The 24,182-nt window shown below is 32.9% G+C and overlaps 1 protein-coding gene across 2 annotated transcripts in view; it reads right to left on the reverse strand.

The window, feature by feature from the left end:
* Window positions 1-24,182, reverse strand: part of LOC135132908 (transmembrane protein 178B) — a 63,260-nt gene that overhangs the window by 17,392 nt on the left and 21,686 nt on the right. For both annotated transcript variants that reach the window (XM_064061126.1, XM_064061125.1), the window contains exons 2-3: window positions 12,393-12,522; window positions 5,246-5,356 (exon numbers count right to left, since the gene is read on the reverse strand). In XM_064061126.1, coding sequence (XP_063917196.1) covers window positions 5,246-5,356; window positions 12,393-12,522 — 241 coding nt within the window. The remainder of the gene's footprint in view (window positions 1-5,245; window positions 5,357-12,392; window positions 12,523-24,182) is intronic.

The raw sequence follows: 24,182 nt of genomic DNA on the forward strand, positions 1-24,182 counted from the left end.
ACCATCAACCCATTATGCGTTTCGAATCAGTTCGTCGAAATATCTTCCCCAGATTTTTTGCAAGATTTCTGTAGTTAGTTTTCAAAAAATATCAATTTTTCTTTGTATATCTACCCTATGAATTTTTTTTATACTGTTTTGAGCGCCCTCTGAAAATTATAAAGACGTTTTCCTGTACATTTTGTGTTATGTGAGTTATTTTCGGCTTCATTTTTTCGAAAATTCTAACAATCTATCCAAAATCGATAAAATGAAATATGACATATTTCAAAATATTAAAAAAAAATAATTTTCAAACCGAATTTTTCGAAAATCTTGGTCCAGGACAATCAACACATTATGCGTTTCGAATCAGTTTGTCGAAATATCTTCCTTAGATTTTATTCAGGATTTCTATAGTCAAATTTTCAAAAATATCAATAATTTTTTGAGTACCCTCTAAAAGTTACCAAGATATTTTCTAGTAAATTTCGACTGTGTGCCTGTAAATATAATGTATATATATATATTGTATTTTTTTAAATGTTACATCCTGTATATTTTTTAAGACAAAAAAAATAAAATTTAAAAAATGGTAATATTTAAAAAATCACAACGCTGTCGCATTTAAAAATTACCATTTACAATTTTTATTTTTAAATTTTTAGTTACTTTGCTCCGATAAACATATAAAATTTCAACACAGTTGTAACATATTTATTCAAAGTGTTTAAACTTGCAAATTGTCAGATTTCTCGTATTACTCAAATGTGACACCCTGTATTTTGACATTTTCGAGTTGACTTCAGAAATTTGATGAGATTAGTCCAAATAGTTAACAAACCCGCTATCAACGCTATTTTTTTTTTTTTTCATTGGTCGCATCCTAAACTTTAAATCCGTACTTTATTTTTGAGATTCCGATGCGACGTTGCCACATTATTCTAATTTTCTTTACATGTTTTAGTAATGGAATGGGTCACGAAAGAAATGCAATAAGGTTATTTTTAAAATCTGTGTCACAACATTTTGTGGTCTAAATTAAATTGAATCTTAACACAAAAACAAAAATATCGCAATTTTCAAATATCGATATTTCAGTTTTTTCAAATAGAACATCTGTATTTTGTTGCTGCCTCTTACTCTGGTTTTTATTTTCTACATTTACAGTTAATAAGTTTTTTGCGATTTTCACTGTATAAAATATTCTTAGCAATTACTAGCCCCGCCCACCCGCCCTTTATTTTCTCAGAGAGTAGTTCATTTGCCAAAATCAGTGTTATCATAGCAAATACTAGCCCCGCCCACCCGCCCTTTTTTTCTTAGAGAGTAGGTCCTTTGCCAAAATCAGTCTTATATTGGCAAGTACTAGTAACGCCCACCCGCCTTTTATTTTCTCAGAAAGTAAGTCATTTGACAAAATCACCTTTATCATAACAACTACTAGCCCCACCCGCCCACCCAAATTAAATATCGATATTTGAAAATGTAATGTTTTAAAAATTGTTATAAACACTTGGCATATTACAGTTAAGTACGTTTTACGCCTCAAGAACAGAACACTCTGTATAATTGAAAATAATTTTAGTTTATGGTACTCAAAGAATCATATAGCTGTATGATCAGTTGCATATTCAATTGTCAAAAATACCTTTAAATCTTGTATGCATAATAAGTAATTGCAATGGCTAAAACACTGTTTTAAATTGTTTATATGAAGAAAAAACAATATTGGCCTTAAATGGCTTCCTTGACGCACTCCTGATGATACTTTTCGGCAACAAATGTATGATTTTTTGGTTAATGTTCTCAAATCTATGATGTCTATACAAGTGCATATACAGGGTGTGCCAATAATCTATTAAATTCTTCCGTAAGAGAGAAAAAAATATAAAATTTTTTTGGGCAAGAAATTTATTGTGATCGAAAATTTGGTTATTTTTCCGTTGTTTATAATATTATTGCTTTGTTTAGATAAAATGAACAGTTTCAACATACTCGCATTTTTATGCAAAAAAATAAAATATAAAAACTGTAAAAAATTTTCGAGCTGACCTCAGAAATTTTTCTTTCTTTTGACGCCAAATTTCTTGATATTAATTCAAACAGTTCTTAACAAACCCACTATCAGCAGAAAGCTTATTTAAAGACAAATTCGAAAATATAAAATACAGGGTGTCCCATTTGGAAAATATGAGAACTTAATAATTTGTGAATTTAATCACCCTGTATAAATAAGTTTAAACTTTGTTGAATTTTTATACTAGATTGTTGTGCAAAATTCCATACCTCTCTTCAAAATGATGGCTGTGGATTTTTAAATATAAACAATTTCTCATTTAAATGGAAATACAGGGTGAGCCATCGATATATCAATGTTCTGCAGCACTCAAATTATAATTGTTATATATTTTTTATTAAATAGAACACCTTATATATTTTTAAATATTCTCATTGGCCGCTTCCTATTCTGTAAAACCGTACTTTATTATTGATTTTCCGATGCGACGTTGCCACATTATTCTAATTTTCTTGAAATTTTTTAACAATGGAATGATGTGTCACAAAAAAAACGCAATAAGTTATTTTTAAAATCTGTGTTACAATATTTTGTAGTTCAAATTAAATTGAGTCTTAACACAGAGGGTTTAGAAAAAAATCAAAACTATTATAACTTTCAAATATCGATATCTCACTTTTTTTTTTCAAATAGAATACCCCTATTAAATTGTTGTATCTTACTCTGATGTTTTTTGTGAAGTATTTTCGATATCTAAACTTCATAGGTTTTTTGCGATTTTAAGGGTTTTAAGAGACCTATAGACATATCAAAACAAAGAAAACAAAAAATACAATAAATATGCCCCTTGGCCAAAATCAGTACTAGACCAGTCCACCCGCCCTTTATTTTCTTATAGTGTAGGTCCTTTCCCAAAATCAATCCTATCTTGGCAAGTACTAGCCCCGCCCACCCGCCCTTTATTTCCTTAAAGAGTAGGTTCTTTTCCAAAATCCGTCTTCTCTTGGCGAGTACTAGCTCCGCCCACCCACCGTTTATTTTCTGAAAGCGTAGGTCCTTTGCCAAAATCAGTCGCATCTTGGCAAGTACTAGCCCCGCCCACCCACCCTTTATTTTCTCTGAAAATATGTTATTTGACAAAATCAGTATCTTAGCAACTACTAGCCCCACCCATCCGCCCTTTTCTTTCTTAGTTATGTACGTTTTACGCCTCAAGAACAGAACACTCTGTATAATTGAAAATAGTTTTAGTTTATGGTAGTCAAAGAATCATATAGTTTTAATCTTTTTTTTTTCATTAATGATTAATGAGATATGGTAGACCACTCGCTTAATGAGTCACCCTGTATAATCAGTTGCATATTCAATTTTCAAAAATAGTTTTAAATCTCCTACGCATAATAAGTAATTACAATAAGTAAAATAGTGCTTTAAATCGTTTATATATATAAAAAAGAAGCAATATTGGCCTTAAATAGCTTCCTTGACGCACTCCTGATGATACTTTTCGGCAACAAATCTAATTTTTTTGGTTAATGTTCTCAAATCTATGTTGTCGATGCAAGTGCATATACAAGGGTGTGCCAATGATCTGGCATTCCCTAATAGTTTTATTGATTTTTTTTTAATACAACCTGATAGAACTCATTTATGCCTACCATTTAAAATTTTCAAAGATAAAGGGTGTCTCGTTTGAAAGTTGCACACTATAGTTACACTTTTTTAACGCAATATATATTGTATATTTTTACAATTTTAAATTTTTACTGAAAGAAAAAAAAATGCCATGCAAATTTTTTGAGCAAAATATTTATTATGACCGAGAATTTAGTGATTTTTCTGTTGTTCGTTATAACATTATTAGTTTGATTTAGATAAAATGAACAGTTTCAACATATTCGCAATTTTATGTACAAAAAATTGTCATATTTATGAATTCGCAATTACGCCATATTTAAAGATGGAGATCTGGAACTTCGCACAAAAATTTTTATTTTTTAGTTATTTTGCCTCGACAAACATAAAAATTTCAAGAGTATTTTAACTTATTTATTCAGTGTTTGAACTTGCAAGTTGTCAGTTTATATATTACTCAAATAAGACACCCTGTATTTTATAACACTTTAGAAATTCATTTTGACACAAAATTTGTGGAGATTTATCCAAACAGTTTTCCAAAAAACCCACAAGACAAGTTCGAAAATATTATTAAAAATATAGGAGTTTAAACCTTGTTCAATTTTTACACTTTTAAAAATGGTGGAGTTCTAGATTTTTAAATATAACTGGTTTTTTCGCTAAAATGCAAATACAGGGTGAGTCACTGAGCTCGCGTTTTTGGATATTTCAAGTACGGTTTGAGTATCATACACTAAAATTATTTCCAACTATACAGAGAGTTCTGTTTTTGAGACATACACACAACTTATTTTTTTCTTTTTAATAGAACACCTATATATTTTTAAATATTCTCATTGGCTTTAAAACCGCGGTTTACTTTTTAAATTCTGATGCGATGTTGCCACATTATGCCACTTTTCTTGAATTTTTTAGGAATCGAATGCAATTTACAGTTTTTTTTTCTATTGCCATTACTATTACTTAGTAGTGATCTAGTAATCCATATGGTATTCAAAAAATGAAATATCGATATTTGCGTTTTTTCACTTTTTAAGGGACACACAAGCATGTTGAATGAAAGAGAACACAAAATAGAGTAAGATGCCCTAATAAAATACAGGGTGTTCTATTTGAAAAACTGACATATCGATATTTGAAAATTATAATCTTTCAGATTTTTTTATGGATACTCGATATATTAAAATTTAATTTCATTAAATAAAATACAACTTTGACGTGTAACATTTAAACGAAAAACGAGGTCAACATAAATATTAAAAAAATTAACAAACTTAAAACAGAGTTCATTGGCACGATAAAATAGTCAAATATGTCCTAAAGGGCAATATAAAAATGCATTTGTCTGAATCAAAATTACACGTTTTAAAGAAAATTCACTAAAATTACATTATATGTATATTTTTCAAAAATGTACGAACTTTTTAGAACCTGAATCAAAATTTCGTAAATTAGATCATGATAATACTAACAGCACACTAGAGTACACACCTTTTAAGAAAATAGCACTAGGGTGTGGTAAGGGAGATAAAGGAGAAACTCAGGTATTGCAGCGGTGCTCCATGACGAAAACCCTAAATACAACAATTAAAATGCAAAAATACTTACGTAACCTAGCCCATGCATCATCCGTAAAGTCCCTCGTCTCGTTATTATCATCCGACAAGTAGTAGTTGATGTTGTTACAATGCGTCTCCACCGGACTCAAGTACGTTTTCACTGCAAAAAAGAAACCAAATCAAAAACCGAACTAATAATCCTCGCTTTTAAAAAACCGTATCGCAATCCCACATTCCGCTATTTCAGCAAACCATTTAATTGCTCTCTATTGTTCGTGTAATTATGCAAGGGAAAGAAGTAAACGATTACGAAATTATTGCCAAACGAAGAGTAGAATTTTTTAGTTTCGACCATAGGCCGGATGTGTCGGAGAAAACTCGCGAGATTTGTGGGTGCGCCAGACGAGGTTGCGCTTTTTAGAAGCGTAAAGTCGGTTCTTTGCATAATGGATCGTTTTTGACGGTTTGCATGTGGTTTTGAAGCGAAGAACGTGATGGCGAGTGAATCAGTCGAGCAAGTTAAATGGACGCAAACGTGACTCTACAATGGACGCGGTCACCTGTAATAGCAAACAATGAATGCGGTTCTGGCTTTTTTGGGAATGGAAATAGGAATTTGAATACAGCGAACAGATGTAGATTACTTGTTTTAGTTTTCTAAGCAAGTTATTTGTCATTTGCTACTTTAAATACATATATAATTTACGTAAAGTTAAGTGTAGGTAATAATGAATCTAGTGTGGTTAATGAGGTTATATATGTACGCTGGATTGTAGTTGTATTTTAAAAACCCTGAAATTCATTCGCTTTAGTGTCGTAATGGAATTTAATTTACTTGAATGAATGATAGAGGATGAATATTATGAAACTCCAGAAATAAGTTTGTTATCTCCTGACAGAAATGGTGTAAAAGATAAATCACACTTTCGAATCATGTAACAGCCTTGTTTCTCCTGAAGTAGATCTAAATTGCCCATCACAAATCCTGCTGTGCAAAAACTGTATTGTTTACTGATGATTTATAACCCTGGTAAGTCCATGCACTTAGTTGTTTCGCAGTTAATGCACAATTCCCAAGGTTTTTTTTTTAATAATTTGCGCGTCAAGTAAACAGGTTTCGCAATACGGAATTCAATCGGAGAATAAAAATAGAATCAGTAGTTTGGATCTGTTGAAGAAAAACACTGTTCAATTCAACGGGAAATTTTTCCACCGAACGAAGAGTCTGAAATAAACAATTCACGTTTTTTTCTGGTTTGCCAAATCTTATTTTTGGCACGAAAAATTCGATTAGATTTCTGGAGATACTCAAGGGTTCATCACACACCCGTTGCGGTTTGTGACATTCATCAATGACATTAGTGGTGTTATTGACGTGAGAGCGACCTCAAGGTATTGCCTAAAGTAAAACTAGTCAACTTTAAAAACGTACAATTTTTTTTATAATAGTTTGCCAAACATCTCGATTTAAACACAAATTAGCGTCTCTCAAAAATCTAGAGTGCTGTTTAAACTTGGTTTGCCTTAAACACAAAATATAATAAGATATGAACAAAAACGCTCGTCCTTGTCAATTTTTTTACATTTTTGATTTATGGTATTGATTTTTTTTTTCAAAATTTCAGTGTACTTTTAACAAAGGATAAAATAATTAGTTGGAATTCTGAAAAATTACGAATTTGATTTCAACAAGATGGTGTCCCCTCATTATACTGTTATACTGTAAATAATATTTCTTCGACTACATAAACTGGGATACGCGGACCTATAGAGTGGTCCATGTTTTACTACAAGAATTTATCATTTTAAACATGTTTGAAGTTTCGTATTGTGAAAAGAAGACTACCAACATCAACATAAAAAAAAAACACAAAATATAATCCCCGCCCACCCGCCCTATCTTAATTATGATTTAATTTTATTCGTTGTGATCCGAGGGGACGGAGCGTAATTGCAAAATTCTCATTTCTCAACAAGAAATTACCGAGTGGGACACGCTTTTCAGCATCGTGTGGAAAGAAATCTATGCATACATATATTAAGAAAGAGAAAATCAAAAATTAAATCCCGCCCACCCGCCCCGATGTCAATTGGGACGAATTTTTAATTCGTTGTCAGATCGAGGGGCGGAGCTTAATTGCAAAGTATATATTTCTCTATAAAAATTACCATTTTAAACAAGTTTTAAGGAGGAGAGCTTGATTGCAAAATCGTTACTTTTCCAAAGAAACTTCCATGTGAAACATGCTCTTAAGTAATCGTGTTGTTAAAAGAAAACTATATGTATTAATGAAAAAAAAAAACAAGATAAGACTTATTTTGGGAAATGATGTGTCTTCTAAGAAAATAGAGGGCGGGTGGGCGGGGCTACTACTAGATAAGATAAGACTGATTTCGGCAAATGACAGCCTCTAAGAAAATAGAAGGCGGGTGGGTGGGGCTAGTACTTGATAAGGCAAGACTGATTTTGGCAAATGACATAGCCCCTAAGCAAATAGAGGGCGGGTGGGCGGGGCTAGTTCTTGCTAAGGTAAGAGTGATTTTGGCAGATGACGTACCCTTTAAGAATATAGAGGGTTTGAGATAAAAAAAAATAGAAAATATAAGCCCCGCCCACCCGCCCTATCTCAATTATGGTGATTTAATTTTATTCGTTGTGAACCGAGGGGAAGGAGCGTACTTGCAAAATTTTTATTTCTCTACAAAGAATTACAATGCTTTTCAGTATCGCGTTGAAAAAAAATCTATGCATACATACATTAAGAAAGAAAGTCAAAACTTAAGCCCCGCCCACCCGTCCCGATCTCAATTGTGACGAATTTTTCATTCGTTGTCAGATCGAGGGGCGGAGCTTAATTGCAAAATCCTTACTTTTCCCAAGAAACTTCCATGTGAAATATGTTCGTAAGTAATCTTGTTGGTCAAAGAACACTATATGTATTAAGTAAAAAAAGCCAAGATATGACTGATTTTTGGAAATGACGTGTCCTCTAAGAAAATAGAGGGCGGGCGGGCGGGGCTAGTACTTGATGAGATAAGAATAAGACTGATATGGCAAATGACACAGCCTCTAAGAAAATAGAGGGAGGGTGGGCGGGGCTAGTATTTGATAAGGTAAGAGTGTTTTTGGCAGATGACGTACCCTTTAAGAATATCGAGGGCTTGAGATAAAAAAAAAAGAAAATATAAGCCCCGCCCACCCGCCGTATCTCAATTATGGTGATTTAATTTTATTCGTTGTGAACCGAGGGGAAGGAGCGTACTTGCAAAATTTATATTTCTTTACAAAGAATTACAATGCTTTTCAGTATCGCGTTGAAAAAAATCTATGCATACATACATTAAGAAAGAAAAAGTCAAAACTAAAGCCCCGCCCACCCGTCCCGATCTCAATTGTGACGAATTTTTCAATCGTTGTCAGATGGAGGGGCGGAGCTTAATTGCAAAATCCTTACTTTTCCCAAGAAACTTCTATGTGAAACATGTTCTTAAGTAATCTTGTTGCAAAAAACTATGTATTAAGTAAAAAAAGCCAAGATAAGACTGATTTTTGGAAATAACTGTCCGCTAAGAAAATAGAGGGCGGGTGGGCGGGGCTAGTATTTGCTAAGATAAGAGTGATTTTGGCAGATGACGTACCCTCTAAGAATATAGAGGGTTTGAAATTGAGTCTCCGTTCGAAAAGGGATAATCGCGGCAGTGACCGTAAGTGCAATTTGTAGGACCTCTTGTTTTGGGTGGAGTGGAATTGCGGCTCTTTGTGTGATCCGCTCGTGGTAGAAGGAATGGCGTTACTTGGCATAATCGCGGCAGTGACCGTAAGTGCAATTCGTAATCCCTGTTATTAATCCTTTTAATTCTCTCAAACCTCTCGTCTCGGGTAACGTAGAATCGCGGCTCTCTGTGTAATTCGTCGAAAATGATGATAACAAAATTTAAAAAAAGGCAAATGACAATATATACAAAAAATTGATAGAAATATTTTTACAATTTATGCTACGGATTTTTTTCAAATTTCAAGTTTACTTTCGCAGAGAAAAATTGTTCTACAGTTATCTGGACAGGGCTTCCCTCGCCTCTCAAATTCAGTGCGAAAATCCTGATTATCTAAAAATTATAGCTTTTTTTGTGATAACCTCTATACATAAAAAAAGTAGATAATAAGAGTCAGTTTACGAAAAAAAGCCGTACGCTACTGAGGTAACGATTCCGTGCTGCTTATACTAGTATGTATTAAAAAAACACGATACTTAAGTAAAAAAAAAACAAGATAAAACTGATTTTGGGAAATGACGTGTCCTCTAAGAAAATAGAGGGCGGGTGGGCGGGGCTACTACTAGATAACATAAGACTGATATTGGCAAATGGCGTAGCCTCTAAGAAAATAGAGGGCGGGTAGGCGGACCTAGTACTTGCTAAGATAAGAGTGATTTCGGCAGATGACGTACCCTCTAACAATATAGGGGGATTGAAACTGACTCTTCGTTCGAAAAGAAAAAAGAAATTCGACAAAGAAAAACAAAGAAATATTTTTTAATACCTTAACTGCACGCTCAATTTGGGCGTAATCGCGGCAGTGACCGTAAGTGCAATTCGTAAGCCCTCTTAATCCTTTTAATCCTTGCAATCATCTCATCTCGCGTAGCGTAGAATTGCGGCTCTCTATGTGATCCATTCGTCGAAAAAATTGATGTTTTTAGGAATATTTTATAATTTACACTACGGATTTTTTTCAACTGTCAATTTCATTTTGCTGAGAAAAAAATTTGGTCTAAAGTAATTTAGATAGAGCTTTCCTCGCCCCTGAAGTGCAGTCCAAAAATCCCGTTTGTTTAAAAATTATAATTTTGTTTTGTGATAACTTCTATAAATTAAAAATGTATGGAGAATAAGAGTCACATTTTATGAGCTACGCTACTGAGATCCAGATGGGTCCCTTATAGAAATTTGAGTTCAACAAGATAGTGCTCCACCATATTACGCTGCTTCTCAAAACTGCGTCAGTAGAACATGAAAATAGAACCAAACTGGTTCATTGTCAAATTCTACAACGATTTAGAGATTGATTAGTGATTACATTGATATGGAACTCAACTTCCGAAATTTGAAGAAAAAAGATTTCTAGCTCAAAACTGACTGTTTTATTTGCAGATTTAGTAGTATTGATGGTGATAATGTGAAAGATTTTGTAGCTGTGACCCAATTTCTTCTCTCTCTCTACTTCAGTTTTTTTTTAAATGGAGCTACCTATCACATTTAATTTTTTCTTATTTTTGGAAAAATTGAGGTTCATTACTTCTAACTTTTTTACTTCCCGAGCGTAAGCTAAGGAAGTATTGTACTCCTACAACCCTCTGATCCATGTTTTATCGACGGGTCATGATCTCAAAATGTAGGTCTTCCGTTTCTGACTGTATGTCCTCTGTCCGTCTGTCTGTGTCAACTTTTATTAGACAATAATTCTCAGAAATTACTGGACCGATTGTTGTCAAATTTTATTTATAAAGGGTGAGTTATTAAGCGTGCGGTCCACGATATCTCATTAATTATCATTACAGATACAAAATGTTGTCTCTCCACAAAATATTGTAACGCAGATTTTTAAAATAATCCTGCCATTTTTTTTATAAACTTTTCTAGTGCTAAAAAATTTCAAGAAAATTGGAATAACGTGCCAACATCGCATCGGAATTTGAAAAATAAACTGTGATTGAAAAGCCTGAGGAGAGGTCAATCAAAATATGGAAAAATATATAAGGTGTTTCATTTAAAAAAACTAGATATGTATTACGCCTTAAAAACATGTAGGACTGTGTAGTAAAAAATAATTTTAAAGTAAAGTCTTCAAAAAACCATACAACTTTGGTCGCTGAGTTTTTCTTCTATTGCTAATAAGTAATGAGATATCGGGGAACGCTAGCTTAGTGACTCACCCTGTATAAATTTGGAATATTATGTAGATGGCAAAACGCCAATAAAAATTTGGCTAATCGTCCCCACCAATCATTTTTTTTTTTTAATAAATGCCATTTAAATTGTATAAAATAACATAAGTACTTGTGGTTTATGCATCCGTCTTGAGTTTGGCATCCAAATTTTTTTACTAATATAGCGTAGCGGCTACCCTATATGTATGTGTATTTTATTATTTTTAAAGAAGCGACGTAACACCTGAATTTTTTCAGTGTCATTCTATTCAGTGTTACTTCATTACGACAGAAGTTTTGCATGGTTTCACAACGGGTCCAGTATATACTGTTTTTTTAAGACACTGAACACTAATTTAACACATACATTATCATCTTTACTTAAAATTTAGTCAATGAAATTAATCTTTTAAAAACAGTAACAATTTAATTGGAAAAATTATACAAATAAAAGAAATTTTAAACATACAAAACATAACTTTCGAGTTTCACAAATGTATTAATCTGTTTATATTAAAATTTATTACGACTTTCAATTAATCGCTTATTAATAAAAAATATTACAACACCACTGAATAATTCAAAAAATTTGCATATAATTGACAACGAATGTCTAAAAAAATTAATCACGTGACATTCATAGTACAAGAGATTATTAAGATCGTGACCATATTAAATCCTTCCAATTAGATACCTTTAGGGGTACTGGATCTAATAAACCGCGCCTTTTTTCACACATAATTTGCTGCTGCTTTAAACTTTTTAATGTTGTAGTTGTTTTTTGTACAAATCTCCTAATTATTCGTCCACGCCGAAAACAATTAAAAAATATCACCAAAGCTCCACCGAAAGTGCGAAGTAAACGACCTCCCAATTACCAAAATCTCGAATTCTCACCATTACTCAACGCATATTTTAAAAACTTCGCAAACAATACCACCAAAATAATGAATTTCAAAATTCCTCAAATTTTTCGCGCTAATTAAGATAACACTAATGTTTTCAACAAAAACCAAATTATCAAAAGAAAGTCAACTGCCCCCAGCCACAACACACCGATCTGTATCTCCTCACAATAAACGCATTTACCTCCATCTGTTCAACCTTTAATAATAAAATCTGCACTGTCCTGAATTTCTGCTCGATCATCGAGAGAAAGTCGCATTGTAAAAGATATTCCGATCGGAACCAGAAATGGCTTTTTAAATTCCACTTATGAGCTGTGGCTTAGCTCCTAAATACAATAATGAATATTCAAAGCATACACACCTGCGGGAGGCCTTTCTTTGGGATAGCATATCCTGAATAGTCCTTTCGTCCTAGTATAGTAGTAGTATTTCGCGTTGACACTTTCCAACAACGCCTGGCTCTGCGTGTCCGAATGTTTACTTAAGTAATTCTGCAACAAAAGGACCAATTAGCAATCGGATTAAATGCAAGAGGACTGACTCAACTGAGTCTGAATGTAGGCGAGCCAAGGACGGTCGCGCATTCCAATCCTCTTAAGAAACGCCGCGGTTGAGGCGGTTTTTAAGTTTTCCCAAACGAGTCAAAAATGACATTTTTTCTAGTAAGAGGCGAAAGCCGAGTTCGACGATAAGTCGAGGAGCAAAATTGCTATAAATAGAAATTACTTAGGTATCACGAGCATTCTCCTTGATGAACCTTGACAATTTCTAACTAAAGCACTATTTTCAAAGTGACAGATGTAATGTATATGATTACGGCGGCGGCTACATTCACATTTCTATTTTACGGTAGGTTGCTTGCTGTTTTACTGTGCTACGGTAAACTAATAATAGCTGGTCAGAGCAAGAAAAATTAAGTATGCCGAAGACTGTTAGTATTATTAACCTGAAAGTGGCAGAACTAGCAGTAATTATCCATTTTTATCATTTTATTCCAACTGTGCAACTAGTTATGGGTGAATTATGGCGGAGATGGGTAACGGGGATGGAGATGGACGTTTTCGTGAATGAATTAATTTTAATGTCTTGTTTGCAGAGGTGAAAGGTCACTGCGATAATTCATAGGTGAGGAAGGTGTAATTGTGGTCAAGACGTTAACCTCATTCGCGGAAACAATTTTGGGGATTGGTTTCTGGTTTGTGGTACTCGTCCTGTTACCACGGCTAACGCCTCGTCCCAATAATCGAAACGATGGAAACAATTATCTGTTTAAAATAACAATGATTATTATTAACAAAGTCGAAAACATTATTATAGACGGTGATTTCAAGGTTGAGGTTTCAAAGTTCATTATGGTTCCCAAATATGGGAACACCTGACTATTACGACATTGTCTTTTTAATTTAAATTCCAGTCTGGTGCGTTAAATAGAGATTTAGATAGTTTCAACATTCAAATCGTATTCCTGCTGTGATGGAAATTCCTTTAAAATATCAAGATTAACGTTAAAGCTGTCAAGCGCCATTAAAGTGCAAATCAATCACTTTTATTTGTTTTAGCGGCTTGTAGAATGCTAAGATTTTCTGATGTTGTTGGTTTTGTTGACAATGCTCTTGCAGGATTTTAAAATTCTTGTGGTGTACCTACAAGATTTAATTTTTTACTTAGATGTTTTACGTCAAACAAAATTTATTTATTCATCCTCTCCAAAACAGCTGACGTCATCAAAAAATATGCTCTAAAATATTTTCACACTTTTCAATATTCATATAATTTTCCTGTGATTGAAAGACTGTAATGTTATCTTTCGAAAAATTGTTCCTGGCGTGGATTTCGTATTTGTTATTCTTCAGGGGCAAGGGAACTTTTTCGAATTTATATACACATTTGTTAATTTATATATAGATAGCAAAAAATGCTCAAGCTTACCAACTATTCACGTTGAATTTTACTAAAACTGGACAGTTTAGATGATACCAACGTGGTTGGCGAAACGCGTCCACAAATATTTTGTCGATTGTTAGATTTTAGGTAAAAAGTATGCTGAGGGTGTGTTTCAAGTGACTTTTGCATAATAAAATTTTGTTATCAACGTTTTAACGACAAAAAGGCGACAAAAAATCCGAAAAAAAGGGACGAAGTCGACAAAAAAACAGAGCTATAATCATAACAAATTAATTACAAAGAAAATGCGAAACAAAGGCCACTACAAAGTGGTCAAAAAAGGGGATAGAAAAGAGGTCAAAAAATGCCAAAGAATGCGAAGGGAGTTAAAAAAAGGGACAAAAACGTCATGAAAAATGTGACTACAAAACGTATCAAAAACGGTTATAAAAAGCACGATAAAATGGTCCACAAAAGGGCGATAACAAAGAAGTAAAAAAAAAACAAAAAGGTCACAAAAAGGACAAATGCCACTAACAGAAAAACAAAAAGGAAGTCATCACTAAACCTACAGTAAAATATATTAACAAGACTCAAAAAGGGTCAAAAATGTAACAAAATAATGAAAAAATGACAAAAAGTGCACAAAAAGGCGAGAAAAATGCAAAATATTACAAAGTGTGACCAAAAAAGGGATCCAAAAACTCGACAAAAAAATCGAAAAAATGGCGCGGCAAAAAAGAAAATAAAGAATTGCAAAAAAAACGACCCAAAGTCCACAAAAAACAATACGAAAACAAACGAGAAAAAATCAACAAAGAAGAAATGACAAGAAAATAAAAAAAACGGTAACAAAATGCGACAAAAAAGCGAAAACAAGGAACAAGAAAATGATAAATAATGCGAAAAAAAGATCACAACAAAAAGGAACTAAAAAAGGGGGCCAAAAAGGCCACAAAAAATTGACAAAAAAAAAACAGAAAAACGCGACAAAAAGTCCACAAAAGGGCGGCTAGAACCAAGTAACAAAACAAAGTCACACAAAATGCAACAGAAAAAGCGATGAAATTGCACAAAAAAGCGAAACACAAAAAAAAAAGCAGACAAAATAATGCGAAAAGGGGGAATTGAAAGGAAAGACTACAATAAATATAAAACAAAAAAAAATGGTAAAAAGCAACAAAAAGTCCACAAAAAGGCTGCAGAAACAAAGGAGAAAAAAAATCAAAAAAGACGACTACAAAAATGACAAAAAAAAGCAACAAAAAACCGTCCAAAAAAGTTAAAAAAATCAAAAAAATAAGTCCACAAAAAAGGCGCCAAAAATGCGAAAAAAGGCCACGACAAAATGGAACCAAAAAAGGGGCCAAAAACCCCAAAAAATGCGACTGAAAGAGTGACACAAAAATGACAGAAAAATGCGACAAAAAATCCACGAAAGGGCGACACAAAAAAGTGACCAAAAAACAATTTTTAAGGTCACAAAAAATGCAAGCAAAAAGGGCAAAAAGTGCATAAAAAACGCGAAGCACTACAAAAAGTGAATAAAAGGAGCCAAAAAAACGTGACAAAAAATGAGAAAAAAGGGGAATTAAAAAAGGCTATAAAAGCAAAAAAAAGGTAGAAAAAAAGTGCCAAAAGGTCTCTAAAAGGGCCCAAAAACAAAGGACCTAAAATCTACAAAAGTGGACTACAAAAAGTGACAAAACAAAAAACGGTACAAAAACAACGAAAAAGGCACAAAAAATAGAATCAAAAATGACAAAAAAGGTACAAAGAAATAAAATTAAAAAGGACAAAAGTTCACGAAAAAGGCGAACAAACAAGCTAGAAAACAACGACAAAAGGTCCCTACAAGGGCATAAAACAAAGGACAAAAAATCTACGAAAGTGTACTACACAAAAAATGGGGAAAAAATGACAAATAATGTGAAAAAGGGGAATTAAAAGGAAAGCCTATAATAAACAGAAAACAAAAAAAAACTAGAAAAAAGCAACAAAAGTCCACGAAAAAGGCTGCAAAAACAAAGGAGAAACAATTAAAAAAGACGACTACAAAAGTGACAAAAAAACAGCAAAACAAAAGTCCAAAAAATTCAAAAATATCAAAAGGAAAAAATCCGCAAAAAGGGCGACAAAAAATGTGAAATCAAGACGCCAGAAAATCCTAAATAATGCGAAAAAAAGGTCACGGCAAAAAGGAACTAAAAAAGAGGAAAAACGCAAAAAAATGCGACTGAAAAAATGACAAAAAAAAGGGAGAATTAAAAAAAGACTATAAAAGCAAAAAAGAGTGGAAAAAAGCGACAAAAGGTCCCTAAAAAGGCACAAAAACAAAGGTCAAAGAATCTACAACAGTGGAATACAACAGGTGACAAAAAACGACCACAAAAAGCACGAAAAAGGTACAAAAAAGAAAATCAAACAGGAGAAAAAAACGGTAGAAAAAAGATCATCAAAAAGGACTAAAGTTAGCGAAAAAACGCAATAAAAAATGCGAAAACAAGAGCCGAGAAAATCATAAAAAATGCGAAAAAAGGGCACGACAAAAAGGAAGCAAAAAATGGCCCAAAAACGTAAAAAATATGCGATTGGCAGAAGTGACAAAAAGGGTCAGAATAATACACAAACGGGCAAGTATAAAAAAAGTGACCAAAAAACAACAAAAAAATTGACAAAATTGGAATAAAAAGGACAAAAAGTGCACAAAAAGGGGAAACACTGCAAAAAGTGACGTATTATTATTATTAAAATAAAATAGAGCCAAAGAAACGTGGCAAAAAATACGAAAAAAAAGGGAATTAAAAAAGGCTATAAAACCAAAAAGCTAGAAAAATACGACAAAAAGTCCATAAAAAGGCACAAAAACAAAGGACAAAAAAATCGACAAAAAGTGACAAAAAACGGACACAGAAAGCAACGAAAAAGGCACAAAAAAGAAAATCAAAAAGGACCTAAAGAAGTACAAAAAAAGAAAATTAAAAATGACAAAAATCCGCCGAAAAAGCGACAAACAAATCCGAAAAGACACGAGAAAATAATAAACAATGCGTAAAAAGGTCACGACAAAAAGGAACTAAAAAGGGGGCCCAAAAACGCCACAAAAAAATGTGACTTCAAAAATTGACAAAAAAAAAGAACAGAAAAACGCGACAAACAGTTCACAAAAAGGAGACTACGAAGATACTTCTTTTGTTACTACAAAAGGTCACAAAATATGCAAAAGAAAAAAATTACAAAATAATGCGAAAAAGGGGAATTAAAAGGAAAGCCTACAATAAATAGAAAACAAAAAAAAACTCGAAAAAAGCAACAAAAAGTACACGAAAAAGGCTCCAAAAACAAATGTGAAAAAAATAAAATAGACGAGTACAAAAGTGATAAAAAAAACAGCAAAAACGTCCAAAAAGTAAAAAAAATCCGCAAAAAGGGCGACAAAAATGCGAAATCAAGACGTGAGAAAATCATAAATAATGCGAAAAAAAGGCCACGACAAAAAGGACCTAAAAAAGGGGAAAACGCAAAAAAATGCGACTGGAAAAAATGACCAAAAAGATGGAATTAAAAAAAGCTATAAAAGCAAAAAAAGCTTGGAAAAAAACGACAAAAGGTCCCTAAAAGGGCACAAAAACAAAGGACAAAGAATCTACAACAGTGGACTACAAAAGGTGACAAAAAACGGCCACAAAAAGCACGAAAAAGGTACAAAAAAGAAAATCAAACAGGAGAAAAAAAAAATTAAATAGGACAAAAGTTCGCGAAAAACGCAATAAAAAATGAGAAAACAAGACACGAGAAAATCGTAAACAAAAACCAAAAAATGCCACGACAAAAAGAAAGTAAAAATTGGCCCAAAAACGTCAAAAAAACGCAACTTGAAAAAGTGACAAAAAGGGACAGAATAATACACAAAAGGGCAAGTACAAAAAAGTAACCAAAAAGCAACAAAAAAAGTTACAGAATTGCTATAAAAAGGACAAAAAGTAGAAACACTGCAAAAAATGACGTATTATTATTATTAAAAGAAACCAGCCAAAAAAAATGCAACACAAAATACGACAAAAAGTTCATAAAAAGGCACAAAAACAAAGGACAAATAATCTACAACAAGTGACAAAAAAAAGAGCACAGAAAGCTACGAAAAAGGCATAAAAAAGGAAATCAAACAGAACCTAAAGAAGTACAAAAAAAGAAAATTAAAAATGACAAAAGTCCGCCAAACAAGCGACAAACAAATCCGAAAAGAAGACACGAGAAAATAATAATAAACAATGCGTAAAAAGGTCACGACAAAAAGGAACTAAAAAGGGGGGCCAAAAACGCCACAAAAAATGTGACTTCAAAAATTGACAAAAAAAAAGAACAGAAAAACGCGACAAACAGTTCACAAAAAGGAGACTACGAAGAAGTGACAAAAGGTCACAAAAAATGCAACAGAAAAAAATCACAAAATAATGCGAAAGAGGGGGCTTAAAAGGAAAGCCTGCAATAAATAGAAAACAAAAAAAACTCGAAAAAAGCAACAAAAAATACACGAGAAAGGCCCCAAAAACAAATGTAAAAAAAAAATAAAATAGACGACTACAAAAGTGATTAAAAAAACAGCAAAAAAGTCCAAAAAAGTAAAAGAAATCAAAAGGTAAGGTTCGCAAAAAGGGCCGCAAAAAATGCGAAAACAAGGCGTGAGAAAAACATAACAATAATGCGAAAAAAGGCCACGAGAGAAAGGAACGAAAAAAAGGGGAAAACGCCAAAAAATGCGACTAGAAAGTGACAAAAAATTACAGGAAAAAAGGGGAATTAAAAAAAGGGGTATAAAAGCAAAAAAGCTAGAGAAAAGGTCCCTAAAAGGAGACAAAAACAAAGGAAAAAAAAATCTACAAAAGTGGACTACAAAAAGTAACAAAAAACGGCCACAAAAGGTACAAAAAAAGATCATTGAAAAGGAAAAAGTTCGCGAAAAAACGACAAAAAAATGCGAAAACAAAACACGAGAAAAGCATAAAAAATGCGAAAACAACACGACAAAAAGTAAGTAAAAAAGGTCAAAAAAATTCGACTGGAAAGTGACAAAAAAAAGACAAAAAAGTGACCAATATATAACCAAAAAAAACACAAAAAGTGACAAAAAAAACCCGAAAAGGACAAGAAAAGGTACAATGCAATTAAAAAAGAAAAAAATCCACAAAAAAGCGAAAACATGGGACATAAAAATGGGAAAAAAGACCACGACAAAAACATCTAAAAAAAGGACCAAAAATAATATCAAAATATGAAACTAAAACAGGGAAGTACAAAACGGCGGCAAAAAAGGTTACCTACACAAAAAATACGACAAAACAAGGGGACAAAAAAACACCATAAAAAAAGCAACAAAGTCTGTAAAAAGGACAAAGACAACAAAAAGAGATATAAAAAACAACAAAAAAAAAAGGCGAATAAAAAAAATGTCAAAAAAATTAAAGCAGAAAAAACAACAAAAAAAATAAAAATTGGTCTAAAGTTGTTTCGACAGAACTTCCCTCGCATCTCCACAATTTACAACATGAAATATAACACTTCCGAAAATCAACTAAAGAATTTGTTTTTATACATTTTGATTTCCAGAAGTCTGCATTTTCTGGAAAATTTTCACCATTTTTCCACAATTTACAATATGAAATATTATTTTTTGGAATTTTTTTCTTTAACATATATAGTTTCCTTTCATCATGTTATTTTGTTTCACATAGTAATTTCTTATAGAGAAATAAGCATTTTGCAATAAACTCCGCCCTTCGGCTCACAACGAATAAAGACGTTGTCACAATTGAAATTAGGGCGGGTGGGCGGGATTTGTATTGTGCCTTTTTTGTTTCTTAAATATGTACGTACTTTTCTTTTCACGACAAGAAACATGTTTAAAAGCGTAAATTTGTAGAGAAGTGTATGGGATAAAATTTACCATTTTAAATATGTTTTCAGGTTCTTGTTATGGAGAAAAAACAATATATATTAAGAGGGAAAAAATGCAAAACACGACCAAAGACACCCATGGAATTTTGGAAATTTGTCTTTGATAGAATTTTAGTTGGCAGATCATCGTCAATTTGAAAGTTTGAATTGAACATGCACCAGTCAAAGACAAACTTTCAAAAATGCAGAACTGTCTTTGATTGTGTTTTTATTGATCCCTGGGTACAAAACAATATTTACTAAGAATACGTTTATTAACTTTAATTTAGATGTAAATTAATAATTTTATATTATACCCAGCCTTGGAAATTTGATGACATCACTTCAATAATATAATTAATAATTGTTTTGTACCCAGGGAGCAATAAAAACACAATCAAGTAAATTTTACTTTTTCACACTCACACTTTAGAGATTTTTGTTTAATCATTTTCTTATCAAGCACGGTCGTGCTGATTGCATTAAACCAAATTAAATACTTTAAAACTGAAACGTTCCGAGTTCTTACTCATTTAACACAAAATCCACGCCTGACAGACTTTTACCATTTTAAAAGTCAAATACATGAACAGCTACTGCATAAATTACCCACCTTGTGGGTGATTAATAACCATCTCCAAATTGCATCAATTTTAGTAGTCCACGCGTTACGAAAGTCCTTTATTGATTGACACAACCTACCATTTGAACCCAATAATATATCACCGGAATTTAGCAACTCTGTTACGCTGCACTCCTCACTTTCTCATGTCTGAACCCATTTCCTCGAGAAATGGTGGATAATCCACCACAACACCATTTCGCTTTCAACGCAAACCCAATTTTCCCAGGACTTTTAATTCATCTTCCACAACACTGTTTCTTTGTCCACTCAAAAACATTTTGACCGCATCACAGTCGATTTCCGTCCGGCGAAACTTTCCCATTAGAATTAAAGTAATGCACACAATTAAATTCCCATTCACATCCAATACCATCAATCGAAAGTGAACGAAAGAAAAACCACCGCGAAACCACAACCAATTTCGCGTTTGATCCACCATCGAAATCACCGAGCGATTCCTACACGCTCCACTAGAATTCGCACGAAAATCATCGCTTCTTCGAGTATTTTATATTTGGAAAGTGTGGTAAAAATCGGATTTCACTCGATGTTTTGAAGGCGCTCGAGCAAAACGGCGGAATTGGCTGATAAAGTGTCACTGTGGCGTTTTCCGGATTGGTTTGTTTGGCCGGAGTTGTGTTTAGTTGAGTCAATATTTAATTGTCGGGTTGAGTTCTCATGGTACAGGAAAAAGCACGATCAAAGAGATAAATTCTGACGACCTGCTAACTGGGGAGTTAAATATGCACGGCTATTAGTGAAATTTTGACTTGATAAGTAGTTTTCTTGCCACAACAAAGTATGGGAAAAAGTCGCGTATTCCCAGAATGGATACATTCTTGCATTTTATTGAATAAGGCAGTGCTTTCTAATCTGAAGTGATACAGCTTCAAATGGATCATTTCCTGCCGAAGAAATAGTTTCTATTTGTGCGGTTGCCAAATTTCTATTTTTTAATTTCTACACACGATTTGCGTGTGTTAATTTGTAAATATTATCCCCCTGCTATTGATTTTCACCTTAAACTAGTTTTCCGTTTTTAAATTATTCAGCAAGCTTCACAAAGTGAAAACCCGAAGGTCTCATTATCCGAATGTCTCTCACATTTCACTTTAAAGCAGTAAAAGTTGCTGTTTTGGAATAATTGCACCTAATTTCGCATAATCGCTTCTTTGCGAGGTTTTCGAACATCAAGCGAATTTTAATTGTTGTGCATTGTTGCAGTTTCTCCGATTTCGAGCACGAAATGTTTGAGGGTTAGTCGTGAGATTAACGTTTAAATGATTTAACTAAGATGGAAAATCTCCACTTGCATTTTTGAATGTTTGTGTTAAAAGTTTTGTCTACGAACTTTTAAATCGGTCATCGATATTATATTGACGTAAATGGGGCAACCATAGAACAAAAATACAAACGCGAAGATTAAGTGTCAAAATTAAAATAAGAATATACAGGTCACGCGTTTCACTGGAGTTCAACTTCCAAAATACACCGCATAATAAGATAAAAGGAGAAACGCCTAATAATAGAAATGAAAGAATGTCGAATTGAAATTACCATTTTTAAAAATAAACTGAACATCAAAAAAGTTTGTAAATCACTCGCCCGGGAAGTTTTCTCTTGGATTCGTTTCTAGACTAATAGCATAAATTAGTTAATCTTTCAGATTTCTTATAATAATTTCGTTGTCTCAAAATCTGAAAACTAAAAACATGAAATTCAACGAAGTTTGTTTCAAATAATTTACCAATCAATTCTAGAAAACTGGTCTTCGGTTATTTAGACACAATCTTCCCTCGCCCCGTAAGTACACTCGTACAAATCCAGTTTTCTCTAAAAATTGTAAATTCGTGAAATATGGGATACATGGAAAATATTGCCCACAAATATTGGTGAAGTAATTGTGATAAAAATCAAGGCGGATACATAAACCACGAGTACAGGAGTATATTGTATTTTAAAATATAGATAACTTTTACTACGCAAAGTGATAGGGGAACGTCATCAAATTGATTGGTTCCTAATATAATAAAATTCTACACAAACAGACAGACAGCAGACAGATGACAGACAAACGGAAACGGAAGACCTATTGTTTCGTGCTCGAGAAGTCATGAAACGTCGAGAAAACTTGAAAGTAGACATTCGTCCGTTCGTACAATACCTAGTTCACGCTGGGGAATAAAAAACAACGAATAACAGTAATAAAAGCGAAAAAAGGTGATTAAAACAGGGCATTAAAATTTAAGCGACAAAAAAATAAGGTAAAGAAAAAAAAATAAATAAGGGACAAAAACCGACGAAAAAGACGAGAAAAATAGAGGGAAAGAAAAGCGATTAAAAAAGTGTGTTAAAAAGGGGTTAAAAAGATGATAAAAAAGGAGATAAAAACAACACGATAAAAAAAACTCAAAAACGACAAATAGAAGGACAAAAATGCCATCAAAAAACGACAAAAAAAAGTGATAGAAAAGAGGGTGTTGAAATTTTGAAATGGGGGAAAATGGCAATAAAAAAGGGGTAAAAAAACACAATAAGAAGAAGAGATGAATTAGGGGACAAACAACTGAGACAAAAAGGCGGAGAAAAAAGCGACGAAAAAAAAAGCAAAAAGTAGACAAAAAAGGCGTCGAGAAAGAGTGTGAAGATAACAGGGGAAAAAAAGCGTCAAAAGGGACAATAAGCAATAAACAAAAAAAGAGACGAAAATTATAAACTTATATTTTATTATTATATTATTGTACTGAAATAATATTAATATACCAACTTTTGAGATCACGTCACCAAATTATTGGTGGGGTGATCGGATAAATTTTGCTTTTTATTTACATAAAAAATATGTATGATAATCGGGTTAGTAGTTTTGGAGATTATCTAAAAAAAAGCGACAAAAAAGAGGACAAAAAAATGCGACAAAAAAAGGTGACAAAAGGGGCCTTAAAAAATAAGCCAAAAAAGACAGAGCTAAAAGACAATAGAAAGGGATAAAAAACGCGAACAAAATCAAAAAAGGGGGACGGCATACAAGAGAGGACAAAAAAAACGCAACAATGTCGTAAAAAAGGGGATTAAAAATTAGCAATAAAAAGGGATAAAAACAACGCGACCAAAAAAAAAACAAAGATAAAGCGAAGAAAGAGAAAAAAACCGATGAAAAGTGGCAAAAGTGATAATAAAAAAGCGACAAAAAAAGGATGAACAAAAAAATAACCGAGGCAGAAAAAAGTGGGGAAAAATGGCAACAAAATAAGCGAAAAAAACGATATGAAAAAGCCACAATAAGGGGACAAAAAAGATTGACAGAAAAAACAGGAATGACAAAAATGAGATAAAAACAAAAAACGACAAAAACAGGTTAAGAAATTGGCGAAAAAAGCCGGACAAAAGAGGTGATAAAAAGGGGACAAATAAACGCGAGAGCGACAAATTGAGACGATAAATAACGGGGCAAACAATCGCAACAAAAAAGATGAAACAAATAATTGTCGAAAGTTATAAATTATCAGGCCGATTCATAAACCACATACAAAAATTTGACAACAAACGGTTCAGTAGTTTTGAAGATCTAAAAGAAAGCGACAAAAAAGGGAAGAAAAATGCGACACAAAAAAAGGTGATCAAAGGGGTGTTAAAAAAAACTGGCGAAAAAAAATAGGGATAAAGGACACAAAGAAAGGCCACAATATGATAAAAAGAGGATAAAAAAAA

Source organism: Zophobas morio, unplaced genomic scaffold, assembly GCF_036711695.1.
Source record: "Zophobas morio isolate AGI-343-1 ecotype UQ-CSIRO unplaced genomic scaffold, CSIRO_AGI_Zmor_V1 ptg000021l, whole genome shotgun sequence".
NCBI lineage: Eukaryota > Metazoa > Arthropoda > Insecta > Coleoptera > Tenebrionidae > Zophobas > Zophobas morio.